This window comes from Corvus brachyrhynchos, unplaced genomic scaffold (assembly GCF_000691975.1).
Source record: "Corvus brachyrhynchos isolate BGI_N302 unplaced genomic scaffold, ASM69197v1 scaffold126, whole genome shotgun sequence".
Lineage (NCBI taxonomy): Eukaryota > Metazoa > Chordata > Aves > Passeriformes > Corvidae > Corvus > Corvus brachyrhynchos.
Genome location: NW_008239283.1, coordinates 7,365,706 through 7,380,403, shown reverse-complemented (window position 1 = coordinate 7,380,403; position 14,698 = coordinate 7,365,706). Strand labels below are relative to the sequence as shown.

Genomic DNA, 14,698 nt, shown 5'->3' with positions numbered 1-14,698 from the left:
TGCAAAGCAAGAGCAATTCCTGTTCCTTCCCTCATTTGAAATAAAAAGGATTTTATGGTTTTATTCTTTGGCAAACATTTTACATCTAGGCACCTACCTTCAAAACAATCTGGCAGTATCCAGCCTGATTTGGCAGGCTGCACTCAACAGCGGCTTGAGGACTGCTTCAAGAGTATGTTGTGAACTAGATAATGTGGTGCATTCTGTGACCCGTGTGTGAGCCTCTCTGGGATGTGCCCACACAATGCCTGGCCCTGTGCTTCAGCCTCCCTGCTTTCTGAGTTAGAAAACTCGTCCTAAGACATTGGTTAAGATGTTTGTGCTCTTTTGTCTGTTTTTTTAATCCTGAAGGAATCCATGGGAGGTAAAGAATATGATCCAGAACAGAGCACAGTCAGGAGCCTCAGTGACTGAATTTTAGAAAATAAAAAATAAATAAATTCTGTGTTTGTCAAGAAGTTGGAAACAACTTCTTTTGGCTTGCTGACAAAAGGTTAGCAACTCAATGAACTGACTTCTAAAATGTTTTTGTAGAATTATCTAAGATGACTTTCTATGAAGCCTACCCAATAAAAATCCACTGCTCCCAAAAGCAGGGAAGCAGAAGTCCCATGGGGATGTAGAGTAACTGCAGTTAATCAAAGGTAATGGCCATGTCTGCTATGCATGGAATGCTAAATGCTGGGAGAATGGAAAAATAAGGGAGAGACATAGCACTTGGGAGCCTACTGCTTCTTGCTTCAATAAAGAACAGTTTTACTTCATAAAAAAGTGATTTAATTTTACTCCCTCTTCCTGAATCCTTTATCATAGCCATTCAGTGCATAGGGTAGGGGATGATTATTCTTAACTGCCAGAGCTGAAAACTTGCAGGGGTTCTGGGAAATCAGATGCTATTGCTGCTGCCTATTGTACACTGTCACCACTGCTACAATCAAAACTCAGTTGCAGCCACAAAAGATAAAGCCAGAAAAAATGTGATTTTCCAGAGCCATTCTACCTAACCAACCACCCTTAATTGACCAAGTTTCTTCCCTTCCCTGTAACTCTCTTTGAGCTTTATTCTTTTCAACGTGCCACACAGGAAACTGACTTGATTTTGATCACTCTGTCGTTTGGCTTGGAGGTCTTTAAGCCAGCAAGTCTGTCAGATAAAATTACATCCAGGTGTTTCCATTTGTGATGTCTTTTTCACTTGGAAGTCTTGTGGAGGTAGAAAAAGAAGGTTTTAAACATTCACCCATGATTTTTGCATGTCTGATGCAGACTGACCCTTACTGGGCTGTGGAGTGTCTGGAAATCCCTGTGAACGTTCTAATGTTGGCACAATAAATCCGGTGGTTCTGTGATGCACCAGGTCAGACTCTGTGGATATTGAGGGTATCTCTGCAATCAGGCATCTCTGCAAGTCCAGTCTTTCCAAAGTTCCATCCAGCACAGGGTTATGTTCCTGTGATCACTTCCACTACTCCAGCACATGCGAGTGATCCTGGATTAGACTGTTTCAACCATCGGAATAATTATTTTTTAAAGAAATGTTTGGTTTTGTTGGGGAATAGGTAAGATCTGGAAGTCAGGTTGTGTTTCCTGAAATTTTGCAGTACTTGCAAATTGTCACTAAAATCTGTGTCAATCAGGAAACTTTTGCATGTATAGAATATAATAACAGTATTCTCAACAAGATTGGAGTTTTTAATGATCCAGCACTTTTTATTTCAAGGAACCTATCTGCTACTTTTCCTGTTTGATTATAGCTCTACCACTGATAGCAAAGCTAAATATGTGGGTAAATACTCTCAGAAATGCTTATTGAGTTTTCTGGGTGCCTAACTCAATATGTTGAAGGGGCCTGGTGTTTCCAAAAGTGACAACTTGGACATTTCTGAGAAATCCATTTCGCATGGAAAGTTTAGGATAATTATTCAGGAGTGATTTACCACTTGAGCCCAAGCTGTGGTGACGACATTCTCAGGTAATTTATTAGCATATGCACCTTAGTTAGTCTGATTCTAGGCATTAAAAGCAGTTACACTTTAATAGCTGGTTAATTGATTATGCAAATTTATTTGATTATTAAAGTCCATTTGCATTGTCAGTATCATTGTCATAATGAGCCTCCAGCTGGGAGTCTCCAACGGTTTACAGAGCTCCCTTTTTCTATCTTAGACAAATTGCTTCTAAGCCAAACCTGAAATACACTGTAGAGCTGAAGTTGGGGACACTACCTGATATGTGTAAAATTCAAAGTCTTTTTGCTTCCTGGTCATCAAGCTAACACTTTTCACCTCTTTTCCAAGTGTTGCGTTGCTTAAAAGGGAAGCAGAAATCTACTTCATTTGGTTTGTGACGTCCTTTATAGTTAATTATAACTGTAGTTTATATTGCAAAGAAGAGACTATAAACTCTGCTATCACAGGCTCTTAGTGTTTCAGGCCAAAGCAGGTTTAAAGCAGTTTCAGAGGAGTTTTGTGAAGATTAAAAAGTAATACCCCTTCCCTAGACTGAATTGTACCTCACAGTGCAAGCAGTTCAGGTGTCACTAATGTATGTTTTGTAGGATGCCAGTTAGTGTGGCTCAGTACTCTCCTTTAGGATTTTTTAAAAACATTTCCAATTCAATATCATTCACTTGACATCTGCTGTATTGCTTGAGACATTAGAAGAAAATGGCAACCAAGTTTATTTTATCAGAAAGTCAGCTGTGCTTTTCTAGCTGTCAGAACACAATGTAAAGATAATATGTATGAAATTATTCGGAAAACAGGGCTTTCTATTTTGCCAGCCAATACTTGAGAAGAAAAAGTGCTCTCACTGCATGCACTGGCACTGCAGAATAAATCTGTGTGACATATGACAAGCAGGAAAGGGCAGATCATTCATCATGGGGAGCACACACTGCCCTTGGATAGCATCCCAGGCAGTTCCCTGGTTGCTGCTGATGAGTTAGCATGATCAGAACTGCACCAGCTGAGTGTGCAGGAGGGAAAGCTGTGCATTTAATATCCAATAGGTGTGGTGAAGTCAAGCATAAAAAAATCCATCATGTCCTCAGGATACAGAACCATATGCATGCTAATTGCAGCAACAATGCCTGGTGTCTGGCAATTGAAAGGAACTTCACTCCTAAGAATAGAAACATATATTAAATTTCCAGTTTTAAATGGGAAGCCAGGGGCCATTCCATTTTATTTGGTAACGAAGGAACTGTTTTATTTTGGCTGGGAAAGGAAATAAGCCAATCATTTGCATTCCCATGTGCTTTTCCTGATAAAACCAGAAACCAGGAAAAAGAGATAGGGTTAGTAATAAGGTCATATTTATTTTGTGTGCTGTCCTGTGTAGATACCGCTGAATGAAAGTCATGAACCTCTGAGGTGGATAGAGGGGGAGGTAAAGACAACTTTCTAAATGGTTTTTTAAAATAGTGTCCAAGTCTTTTTTTCAGCAGCTTCTAATTAACACATTTCTTTTTTAATGCTGTATTATTCTGTGAAATCAAATGGCTTTGGAGGAAAGTGCAGTGTTTTCTCAGCATTACTGCAATCACATTATTTTTATATTAGGTTCCTTATCCTTCCTGCTTCGAGGCCAATGGCAAAATTCCAGTAGACCTTACTAAGGGAAGAGTCAGGTCTTTATTAGTTTGCAATCCCAGGGACTGCAGTAACATGGGATGACATCATATTTCCTCCAGGCCAAACCTTCCCTGTTGCACTGGTAGTGAACCCAGTGTCGCAATCACACCGGTGTCACCCCGAAGGAAGCTCTGCACTGTGTGTCATATAACCACTACACACGTGGCTCACAGTGTCAAAAAAACATTCAGGAGGCAGGAAGGATCTCATAAAGTCTCTATTTCAATCTCCTGATCAAGTCAGGACAAAGAAATCAGACTAGGCCTTTGAGGGGTTTTTCAAGTTCACGTAGGATGCAAGGGAGGGGGATGTGGTACTAAGACACCCCTTCTCTTTGGTATGTGAGGACTGGATGAAAGTCAGTCTGTGGAATAATTCTGAAAGAACTAAATTCTGAGTTAAACTAATTCATTGTTAATGATCCTCTGCAAGCATCCAGATGGAAAAAAGTTTTCACCATGGAGTTCCCCGCACTTGTAGCACTACTGTAGATCTGGTGCCTAGAGTTGACTTCCCATATTTCACTTTTCTATTTTCTTCCTCTTTTCTCTTCTAGGTTTTTTTTCAACATGCATTTCTAAAGTATAAGTCTATGAATTACCCTAAAACACGGAGGTCTTTTCTGTCTTTTTAAAAATTTGATGTTCATGCAAGTTTTTTGATCAAGACTGTGCTTAAGTCATGTCCTACTGGCCAGATGCCAATGAGTCAGATGAGCAATGATAACCAGAGAAACACTGTTTTGTAGAAAAATATAGTGATGAAGGGTAGGCAACTGGGAAAGCCAAAAATTACATGTGAGAAAGTTAAGTGAGAAAGAATTACTCACAGAGTTGTAAATTATTGTGTTAGGTGGCAAAAAATTTTGAGGTTTACAGTTCTGCAAATTTGAAATTTCAAGTGAGTGTGATGATCTCTCTCTCTCTGCATGTTACAGGCATTGAGCTGATCTGTGAAAAAGACATTGATCTTGCGACACAGGTTCAAGAATTGCTGGAATTCCTTCATGAGAAACAGCACGAGCTGGAGCTTAATGCTGACCAAACTCACAAGAGGTTAGAGCAGTGCCTACAGCTCCGGCACCTCCAGGCTGAGGTCAAGCAGGTGAGAGTTTTAACCACACGAGGGGCTTAAGGCAGGTTTCAGCCATTGCAGACATTCAAACTGCTAAGCCAGTGTCTGCCAAGTGACAAACCTTTAGGTGAGCAGTCTAAATCCCCCTTTTTGTAACAGTACTTGATTTGCTGACAGGTTTCAGAATGGCCCTTTGCAAATGAGGAGGGGCTCTGCTCCCCTAAGTGCGCATGTTCTTGAATTCATGAGTAGTTGCAGGAATTCTGCACAGAACTGACCATGTAGCTTCTCAACTGGAGAAACAGCCTCAAACTCCAAGTGTTCTGGGAATATACTGATTTGACTTGTGCCCCAGAGTTTAACTGAGGTGGAGAACAGGCCCAAAGCAAAGGCAACTGAGCTGTGACATACGTATGACATTATGGTAGTTTTACCTTTTCATTTGTTGCTATACATCTGTTGTCTTGCAGGAATCTTTAACATCTTCTGGTGATTTAAAAAATTCTGTCAGTGGTCTCTAGATCCCAGGACTTGTTTAGCCATCTTTGTATTGTTACACTGCCTTTCTTTCAGATTTTATCCTTGTGCAGGCAGTCATGTTCTGCCTCCCTTGGTTTTCCCTACTATTTAATTTGGATGCCTCATGTTTCTTTGTTTTACTTTGCTGCACAGGATAACATTACACTTCCTGCTTCCTAGCCCATAGGTGGCTTCACACTCCAGTGTATGTCTGGATTTTAATTGAATGGTCTTCATTTCATCAGGAAAACCAAGAATATTTTTCCAGACACATGGAAAATTTAGTTTTCCATTTTACTTATACAAATAGGTGGGTTGGGAGTGGTGTTGGGAGGAGTGTCCAAATAGTACAAGGTGTTCATGAAAGATACCTATCTGCTTATTTGTTTACTTTTACACACACACACACTCTGAATGCTCAGTACATATGATCATAAATACTCACTTTTGACGACAGAATAACTGAGTGGTGCTTTGCTGAATTGGTTTATCATTGCTGGCAAAAAAAAAAATCCTTCACACTCAGAAAGCTGGCAGCATTAACACCAGTGCATACATTTTCTTTCAAAGTCTAGTTTGATGTGAATGTTTTGCAACTCTACCTGAAAGTAGCATAGAACTCTCCTAATTTTTATTTTTAAAATATGGTCATTTTGCATTTGTGATTATTGAAGACCAGCTCCTCATGAAGTTCTGGAGCTCTGTTGACTGCTTGGCTTTCTTCTGAAAAGAATTAAAAAAGAAAACAAGCAAAACCCAGAAACACTCTGTGATATTTACAATCACTATCTTAACATGGTTATGAAGTATATCCTTTTTTTCTATAGGTTCCTGAAGTTTCTTATACACAGCTTAGCTAAGCTTGGAGGTGTGTGTGATAGATTTATGATGAAGCAGAGCCATTTTAACTTATGACAGAAAACTGGGAGGAGTTATATGTGTAGCAGAAAAGCTCAAGATGCAGGTTGCCCACTTGCTCAGGATGAAGTGCAGTCAGCCCTGTGGCTGCTCCTGCAGCCATTCAGTGGCAGTGCAGCACCTTCTGCAGGTGCCTGATGTTATTTGCTTTATTATCAAATATCTGCTGGTCCTTAACTGTTTTACAGCCAAAATCTACCCAAAGGAAGTGGTTATAGGACTGAGCTAGTACTTACTGTGAGAGAACAGCTGCCTGGAATTAGCATTTCCCTAACGGAGCTTGGGACCATCAGAGCCTTTGTTATTGTGTGACCTCTCAGCAAACCAGTAGTGAAAAAACATTTTATTTGTTCAGCTGAATACTAAGGGCTCCTTTGCTTGTTAACCCATAAATTACCACAGCTACAGTCTCCCTTAGAAAGGACACAGAAATATTTTAACTTGCCTCTTTCTATTTGGTTTCCTGTAGATGAGTCATATTCCCAACCATTTAGTAAAATTGGGAAATATATTGATTTTGGCTTGTAGTTCATCTCCAGTCTGGTCCAGGTTTCCTTCACTTTCAGTTTAGTGCATCTGAGATGATGGATGATCTCATTACCAAATTGCCCTTTCTCTTGTGAATGAGTTGAGATGTGGTTGTTGCAAGACACCTCCTGTAGCTGTGTTAAGTTCTGCTGACAGAGTAAAATTGGTCAAGGCTTCTACATGTACATGTGTTTGCATTTTGATAAAATGGCTCATGGAAATAAAAAGTATTTTAACTGTCTCTATCTATTTAAGTTTCGTTTACCAGAGATTTCTGCTTTATATCCTACACACCAAGGGTGAATGCCAAGACAATGAATTGAAGTTTGGAGCCATTAAAGTGGAGCAATTCCAAATGAGATGTTCTGTGAACTGCTTTAGCGTGGAAATAGTAAAGATCAGTAATTCACAAGGTCTTTGTTATTAAGAAAAATTCTGTCCAAGCCTGATTTTCCCTCATTTGGATCCCACTTATTTCTGACAGAAACTACAGAGCTTGGACTGTTTACATAAAAGTAATAGCAGGATAGATTTGTGGAGATCAGTTTAAAAAAACAAACTCTAATGCTCTGCCTGCAGCTGTTTGGCTTCCCTATCCCCTTAATTTATCTTTGTATGGTTTGGGCTTTTTTTTTTTTAATAACTGTTGAACTTGACCTAATTTGCTCCAAGATATCCTCAAGGTGTCCCACTATACTTGCTTTCCAGGTTGTTTTGAAGTATATTTAGTCCTTTTGATGTTCTTGTTATCCATCTATTTTTGCTGTTTGGCGTAAGATTTACTTCAAAATATATATGCCCAAGGGATGATGGGAAGTAGTCATTTGAGAGACACTGAATATAGTTGGTTTTTTTCTAATCTTATGTCAAAAAGCTCCTGGAAAACTGATACAGTTTTAAACATGGTTAAAATTACCAGAAGCTGTCCTTGATGGTTGTGTCTGTGTTAGTAAAAGCTTCTCAAGGAATCTGCAAAGGGTCTGGAGGTGTAAAAGATTCACTTACATTGTTTTGTCTTTTAAACATAAAAATCTTTTCTTATCTGACTGGAGAGGTATCCATAGCAAGGCCTTAAGTCTTTTTTAGAAACATGAAGGAAGGCATTCTGTATAAACTGAGTAGTAGACAAAAGCACTGCATGGTACAGAACTTGCATTTCTTGAGGATGCCTGCACAAGGGATGCCTCAATCTTTATTTTTCCTGTAGAGTCTGATTCTGTGCTCAGTGAAGATGGCAGATTTCCAGGGAAGAAATTATGAGTTTTGGAAGAATTTGGTACTATTATTTAATTACAGAGAATCCCTGTACAGGAGCTTGGCCTCTGTAAAGCAGATTGGAATCAAATGTGGGAGTTGTTTCAGAGCTGTGGTGGTTGCCCTGTTAAACTACCCATGCCTTGCAGTGAAACTGCTCTCCAGTGACAAGTGCCTTTTATATAAGATCCTGTAAAAGTGTTCCTGCTTCTCTGTTATAAAAAATAAAAAATTGTTAGGCTGTATAAGAAAGTCTTTGAAGATTTATTTAACTCCAGAATTATTTAATCACTGCTTCTACAAAGCTGATAAAATGTGTAATTTGTAGAAAATGTCTGTTTAAAGCTATCTTTTAGGGTTGACCTGTCTGCACATTGCTAAATAATGGTGAACCTATGAATACAGGAAATGATCACAGAAATGCCTTGATGTTGTATTAGGAGCTTTTCTAGATATTTTAATGAAAAGGTATTAAGTATTATATGAGTAGGAGTCAATTTGTGAGCAGGTCTTGTAAACCAGTTACAAATGTGTAAATGCCCCCTTCCAGCCAGTTCTAAACCAGAGACACAAGGACTATCTCTGCAAGTGTCTGAGTTTTGAACTTAGACTTAAGAAGCCTTAGTTGTGCAACTGATGTTTTTTTCCTTACTGTATGTAAACAACACACACAAGTAAGAAAGAAACATTACTATGAAAGTAGCAGATGCAATCCCAGATGAGGCTCTGACATTCTGGCAGACTTCTGGAAGCAGAAAGGGTCGCTGTAAGTGCTTCCAAGCAAAATTTGCTGCTGCTTGGGTACTCCTTGGGCCGGGAAAGGGGAATGTAGGAGCCCCAAAATGAGTGTCTAACCCCGCACTCTGGGGGAAGGAGAGGGGGCAACTACTCAGGGATGGCAGCAACCTTTGTCAGAAACGGTGCTGGCAGCATTGCTGGCACATGGAGTCCATCAGCCCACTGGAACTGCTTTCCCCTGGATAATTTGAGTCTGCAAGACACTTGAATGGAGGGATGAATATGTGTTGTTAACACTAGAGGAAACCTGGCAGACTGGTTGTGTGGTCCCTCTACCTAATCAAGTTGCTTTGTTTTAAGACTGAGTTTCCACAGATTTTTATTCTGATGTTTTACTATTTAGAGACTCAGATATTTGTGTGAAATCTGTGTCAAACTGTCTGTGGCAGTTTTTGAAAAATTCAGCTGAAATAAAAGCTGTTCCACAGAGGGGGAAAAAAAAAAAATCTGGGTTTTTATCATACACGCTGAGTTTTTTCTACATTCCAAATGGTCCAAGCCTGGATGTATTGCAATATGTAAAACATGAAAGCATGTCTTGCCTCATGATGTCCTCAATTCAAGCCTTTTCCAGGTACTGTGATCCTTTGGCTAACTTCAGTGTTTGGTACCAGATAGTTTGTAATAATGTAGGGTTCAAATAGGATGGATTATAGAACAGGCCAGACAATACAATTGCCATATGCTAACTCGATTGCTTTTCCGTTAAATGTGTGATGCATTTCCCACAGGAACAATTACACCTGCTGATGAAAGACAAATGAATGAAATGAAATCTTCCACACTGTTGTACTGAGCAGAATGTAATTTTCTACAAATTAGGGTCAGCTACATGTATAGATGTCTTCCTTTTTTCTCCTAGGGAAAACTCTTTTTTTTATCCTACAGGGAACTGAATGGCACTAACTAGGGTGATGCATGATGTAGGGATGAAAAACAAACAATAGAAAATCCCTGTTTGCTTCAGGCAATTTAATGGATCGCTTGGAGAAAAGGATAGTACAAAAGGGAAATTGCTATGTAGAATATTGCAGCAAAGTCAATTTTAGAAACCGTGAACTAAATTTAGGGTAGTCATTGAGCACTCAGAATTTCCTGTGCATCTATGAATTGGATTCAGCAACTTTCTGGCTTTACTGGACTGATTTGACACCTTCACAGGTAGAAAAAAGGCTTTGAGACAACACAGGAAAGAACTTGCATGTGCATTCTGGGTGCAAACACGTGTCTTAAAATAGCAGAAAACGTTGGTGTTTAAATGAGTGAGTACAAGCTTGACAGATTAATTATGTACATTTAGGACTTGATTCTACAGTCATTACAGCATGGATTGCATGCCTACGAATAATTTGAGCATCTCTGAAGTAAAGCTTCTTGATTAAATACAAAATGCAAGACCTGGCGTTTTTTCCTAGCTCTGTGTGTAGGTGGAAACTCCAACTGCATCTTAACTCCATGCCAGATTAAACCAACTGTATCTTTTCCCTCCTCACCCCTAAGCTCAGACTTTTCTGTGAGAGAAACACAGGCAAGTGAAGCAGAAAGGTGTTGCAACATCTATGATTCCAGATGGAAATTTGAAAGATGTTTAAATTCAAATTTCCCTCATTATGCTTTGTGGTTTTGACCTGGGGTAGTTCTATAGGGGGCCATTAATTTTTGTGGTCAAACCTTGGAAATGAGTGCTCTTTGCTATCCAAATATCCACGTAAAGCATATCAATGTAAAGAGAGTTTAATTCTTCAAGCAATAACTTCTTCAATAAGATCTTTGCCTTCTAAAAACGTGTGTCATTAAGATCTTATCCTAGGATTTCTTTCTGCTCACAGATTCAGCCCAAGACCACACCTGTTGTTCAGCTAGGCTGAAGCATTTTGTGGTAGGTGACTGCATAAACCTTGGTACAGAAGCAACCTTTCCATGAGCACACCCTTTGTTTGCAGGTGCTTGGCTGGATCAGGAATGGGGAGTCAATGCTGAACGCCAGCCTTGTCAATGCGAGCTCCCTCTCGGAGGCTGAGCAGCTCCAGCGAGAGCACGAGCAGTTTCAGCTGGCAATAGAGGTAACACCAAGTTAACTTTGTTTCTCCTTCCCAGGTGAACATCATACAAAAGCTTATCTCATGGGCATCAATCATTGCTTTCTTGAAGGAAGGGGAGGAATAGAAGCTTTAGAAAATCAACTTACTGTTAAACTCATAATGTAACCAGAGGCTAATAGTGAAATAAATTATTTATCACTTGCAGCTAATTCTTCTGCTGCCAGATATCAGATTTTCCATTCATGAAAATGACACTCAGGCATCTCCTGATAATTTCTTTGATAAAAAATTAAGAAGATTAAAATTCATAAAGTGATTGGAAATGGGAAAAGTTTGTCAAGTCAGTTTCTTCCCACATCCACTGTTTGCAGGTCATTTCACAGCATTCATTTGTGAATGTTTTCTTACTGGATAATGCTCTCACACTAAATAATCTTTCATTCAGCTTTCCTTTCATGAATACCAGAAAAGAAACTCATTCCAACCCTCATCCTCAAATAACTTTGACTAAGAAGCAAGAGGGGCAATTGTTAAGAATTGCCTCCTAAACTGCTTTTGCCCCTTCTTGCTCTGGAGTAACTACACATCTTTGACCTGGCCCTTGGAAACAGATTGTGAGCCAACCCATTTGCCCCACTCACAGGGCAAGGAGGAAGAGCCCCTGCTCTGAGCAGCTTTCCTTTGAATGAGAAGGTAGTGAAGGGCTAAGTTCTGCCCTGCGTACAGGATTCCTAGTTAAGTTCAGTACTTCGTGTGTCTCTGTTATTATGAGCAAACCCAACACACAGGGTGTGCTCACTTCAGCTGCTAGAAGGAGGTTCCATTGCTTTCTCCTGTTCCATCTTAAAAGGTCTGTCTGCTTCCCAGATTATGCTAAGTGTCAGCTTTTTACAGAGAAAAGAACAGTTGAAAAATACCCATATACCTGAAAAGGAAACCAAACTTTAAACTCTGAAAGTATAGAGATTTGAAGAGATGCCTGACTGGGGGTGGGAGGTGGGGGGAAGAGGAAGGGATGTCTCCTAGTAAACTTGAAGTAAATCAATATACATTACAGTGATGCTAATAAGTTTAGAGTTTAAATCTCAGGTAATGACTTATTTTGATCCAGCTCTGCTCAGAGTAAGGAAGGAGCAGCTGTTGCAGCTCCTAAAGGAAAAAGACAAGTTTTTTATCAATTCTGTATGAGCTGGCTGGTACCAAGCTGTGCTGACCACATCTTGGCAGCCACCATCAGACAGCAGTGGGGAACACGACAGCCACTGGCTGAGTTATCACAGCTTCTGACACTGGGGAAGTGCTTGCATTTGGTGGTAAATGCAAATCACAGAGGGAGAAGGGTTACACCACATTAAGAGGAAAATAAGTTTTCAGAAGGAAAAACCACTAGATTAAATATTTAAAGTATTTAAAGCTCAATATGGGGAAGAGATCAGCAAAGCACATAAGGCAGACTGTTCTCTAAAAGCATTCTAGATGTGGAATTGATTTTCAGTTGAAATCCTTCAAAGTCTATTTCAAACAAGTATTACAATTCTAACATCAGTAGCATTTGGTGGTAAATGCAAATCACAGAGGGAGAGAAGGGTTACACCACATTAAGAGGAAAATAAGTTTTCAGAAGGAAAAACCACTAGATTAAATATTTAAAGTATTTAAAGCTCAATATGGGGAAGAGATCAGCAAAGCACATAAGGCAGACTGTTCTCTAAAAGCATTCTAGATGTGGAATTGATTTTCAGTTGAAATCCTTCAAAGTCTATTTCAAACAAGTATTACAATTCTAACATCAGTAAAGCAGCTGGATATTAAATTTAACCAGTTGTTCTTGAACATCTTCCTAAGTTTCTGCCAAATATTAATCCTCTTTGTTTTCTAATAGCTTTCTCTACATTGCTTTATTCATCAGTGTATTACCAGATGATTTCAAGCTTTTTCCCAGGTTGATGGCTTAGATCATAAAACTATCACATGAGAATTTGTCAGCAACAGTTACAAATGGGACGTAGCAGAGGAGTCTGAGATTTTAGGGCTTCTGTTCAGAAGACTAAAATCAAATACTGGACTGAACCATGTCTGAACACAGTTACTCAGGAGGCTGTGCAGGGATGGGGGCTATTTTAGCAGCCCACAGAGGAAGGTGTAGGCACCACTTGGTAACTCTGTGAGGAGCTGGTGTAGGCTGGGGAAAGGGGCAGGTAACTCAGTCCTGCCTATAAAGTGGTTACTGAGTAAACTGAGGAATGGTAGAGGGAATGTTTCGACTCTCCCCAGCTCTGACCTTAAACGTGGGAGCATAAGTCTGATCTCCAGTATGAGTGAACTGCCTTTCAGAAATGCATCTTGTAGGGGCTGATATCTGTGATACAATTCATGCCCTTTACTAAGACATCTTCGTATCTTCAGGGATTGATGTTTAGAACAACTGCACAACTAAAGCTGCTGATGCCAGGTAAACTGCCTGGCAAGGGCCAAATTAGGGTGATTAGGCCCATAGTTTGCCAACTGTTTAGAGTTTGCTTTTGGGTCTGCAGATTGTGTGGGATGCAGTCAGCACTGAGGTTGGGTGAGAGCTCAGCACAAGAGCTGTCAAAATGGACCCCAGGGAACTTACCCCATGTTTCTGCCAAAGGGGCAGTGGCTGACCAGTAGAGCCGGCCCATCTTAGCAGTGCTTACGCATTCCAAGCTTTAATAACATGTTACAAATGTGTGTGAATAACTGAAACTAAAATGCTTTGCAGAAAGTGACTGTTAACTGAAGATAACTCTCTGAAAATATTTCACTCTCTCACATCCCCATGCTCACGCCTCACTTCACCTTTCTACCATACATCTGGCACATCTGTACAACCTCCCTTTCCTCCCCTCATACACAGTCCCTCTTTCATGCCACTTCCTTACAGAAGACACACCAGAGTGCCCTGCAGGTCCAGCAGAAGGCCGAAGTGTTGCTGCAGGCTGGACATTATGATGCCGATGCCATCAGAGAATGTGCTGAGAAGGTGGCCCTGCACTGGCAGCAGCTGATGCTGAAGATGGAGGACAGGCTCAAACTCGTCAATGCCTCGGTGGCCTTTTATAAAACCTCTGAGCAGGTGAGCTGGACAGTGTCATCTCTGGGCCATAGCAAACCAAGCCTGAATCACTAAAATTCTTTCTTTGACAAGTATTGTAACACAAAAAAACCCCAAACGCAAACCAAACAAAACATAACCCCCTCCCCAAGAAAAAGACAAAAAGAGAGCAGCAAGCAGTTTGTAATTACCTTCATCTTAAAGTTTTCAATGTAGCAATGCAATTCTTGAAGTTGTTATTTTTGTTGGGTTTTTTTTCAATTTTCCCCTTTCAAACAGGAATAATTTTTGAAATCCCACCACTTTTGTTTCAGGTTCTCCTGATACTTAGTTTTCAGGAACATAAATCTGCTTTTCCTTGAGAACCGCTTGCAATTAATTAATTGTTACTTTGTGAGCCAATGTCCTCACTAATATTTAAATACCACGATGCCAAAAAAGATGCCAAGATTCAAAGGGATTCCTCTTAAATCTACCTGCAACACAGATAATTACAGCAGGAACCCATTATATGCTAGCACAACTCTACTTCATTCCAGGTGTTCATGAATTGCAAAACACATTCCACTTGGCTGCTGGCATGGTGGGATTATTCATCCCTTGCACAAGCAGGTGCCCTTTATACTGTAGTCAGTGAGAATTAGTGTCACAGTGTGGCTACTCGAGCAGCCTCGCCTGATGTCATTTACTGCAGCCAGGCAGTTGGTGTTAGCATGGACACTGCAGGAACCTGTGGTTTTACACAAAAGGCAGCAGTGATTGCCATGACATTTTCTATTGTTGTTATCACACAGTTAGGTCCTCAATTAGAGAACCAGACATGGGAAGATTTTTAACACAACTAGATAAGTCAT

General features: G+C 40.1%; 1 protein-coding gene across 13 annotated transcripts in view; it reads left to right on the top strand.

The window, feature by feature from the left end:
* Window positions 1-14,698, top strand: part of KALRN (kalirin, RhoGEF kinase) — a 330,226-nt gene that overhangs the window by 156,252 nt on the left and 159,276 nt on the right. For 11 of the 13 annotated variants that reach the window (XM_017740170.1, XM_017740164.1, XM_017740168.1 and 8 more), the window contains exons 14-16: window positions 4,573-4,739; window positions 10,670-10,789; window positions 13,647-13,865. In XM_017740170.1, the coding sequence (XP_017595659.1) occupies window positions 4,573-4,739; window positions 10,670-10,789; window positions 13,647-13,865 (506 nt within the window). The remainder of the gene's footprint in view (window positions 1-4,572; window positions 4,740-10,669; window positions 10,790-13,646; window positions 13,866-14,698) is intronic. The other 2 variants (XM_017740169.1, XM_017740166.1) reach the window with 1 other exon arrangement.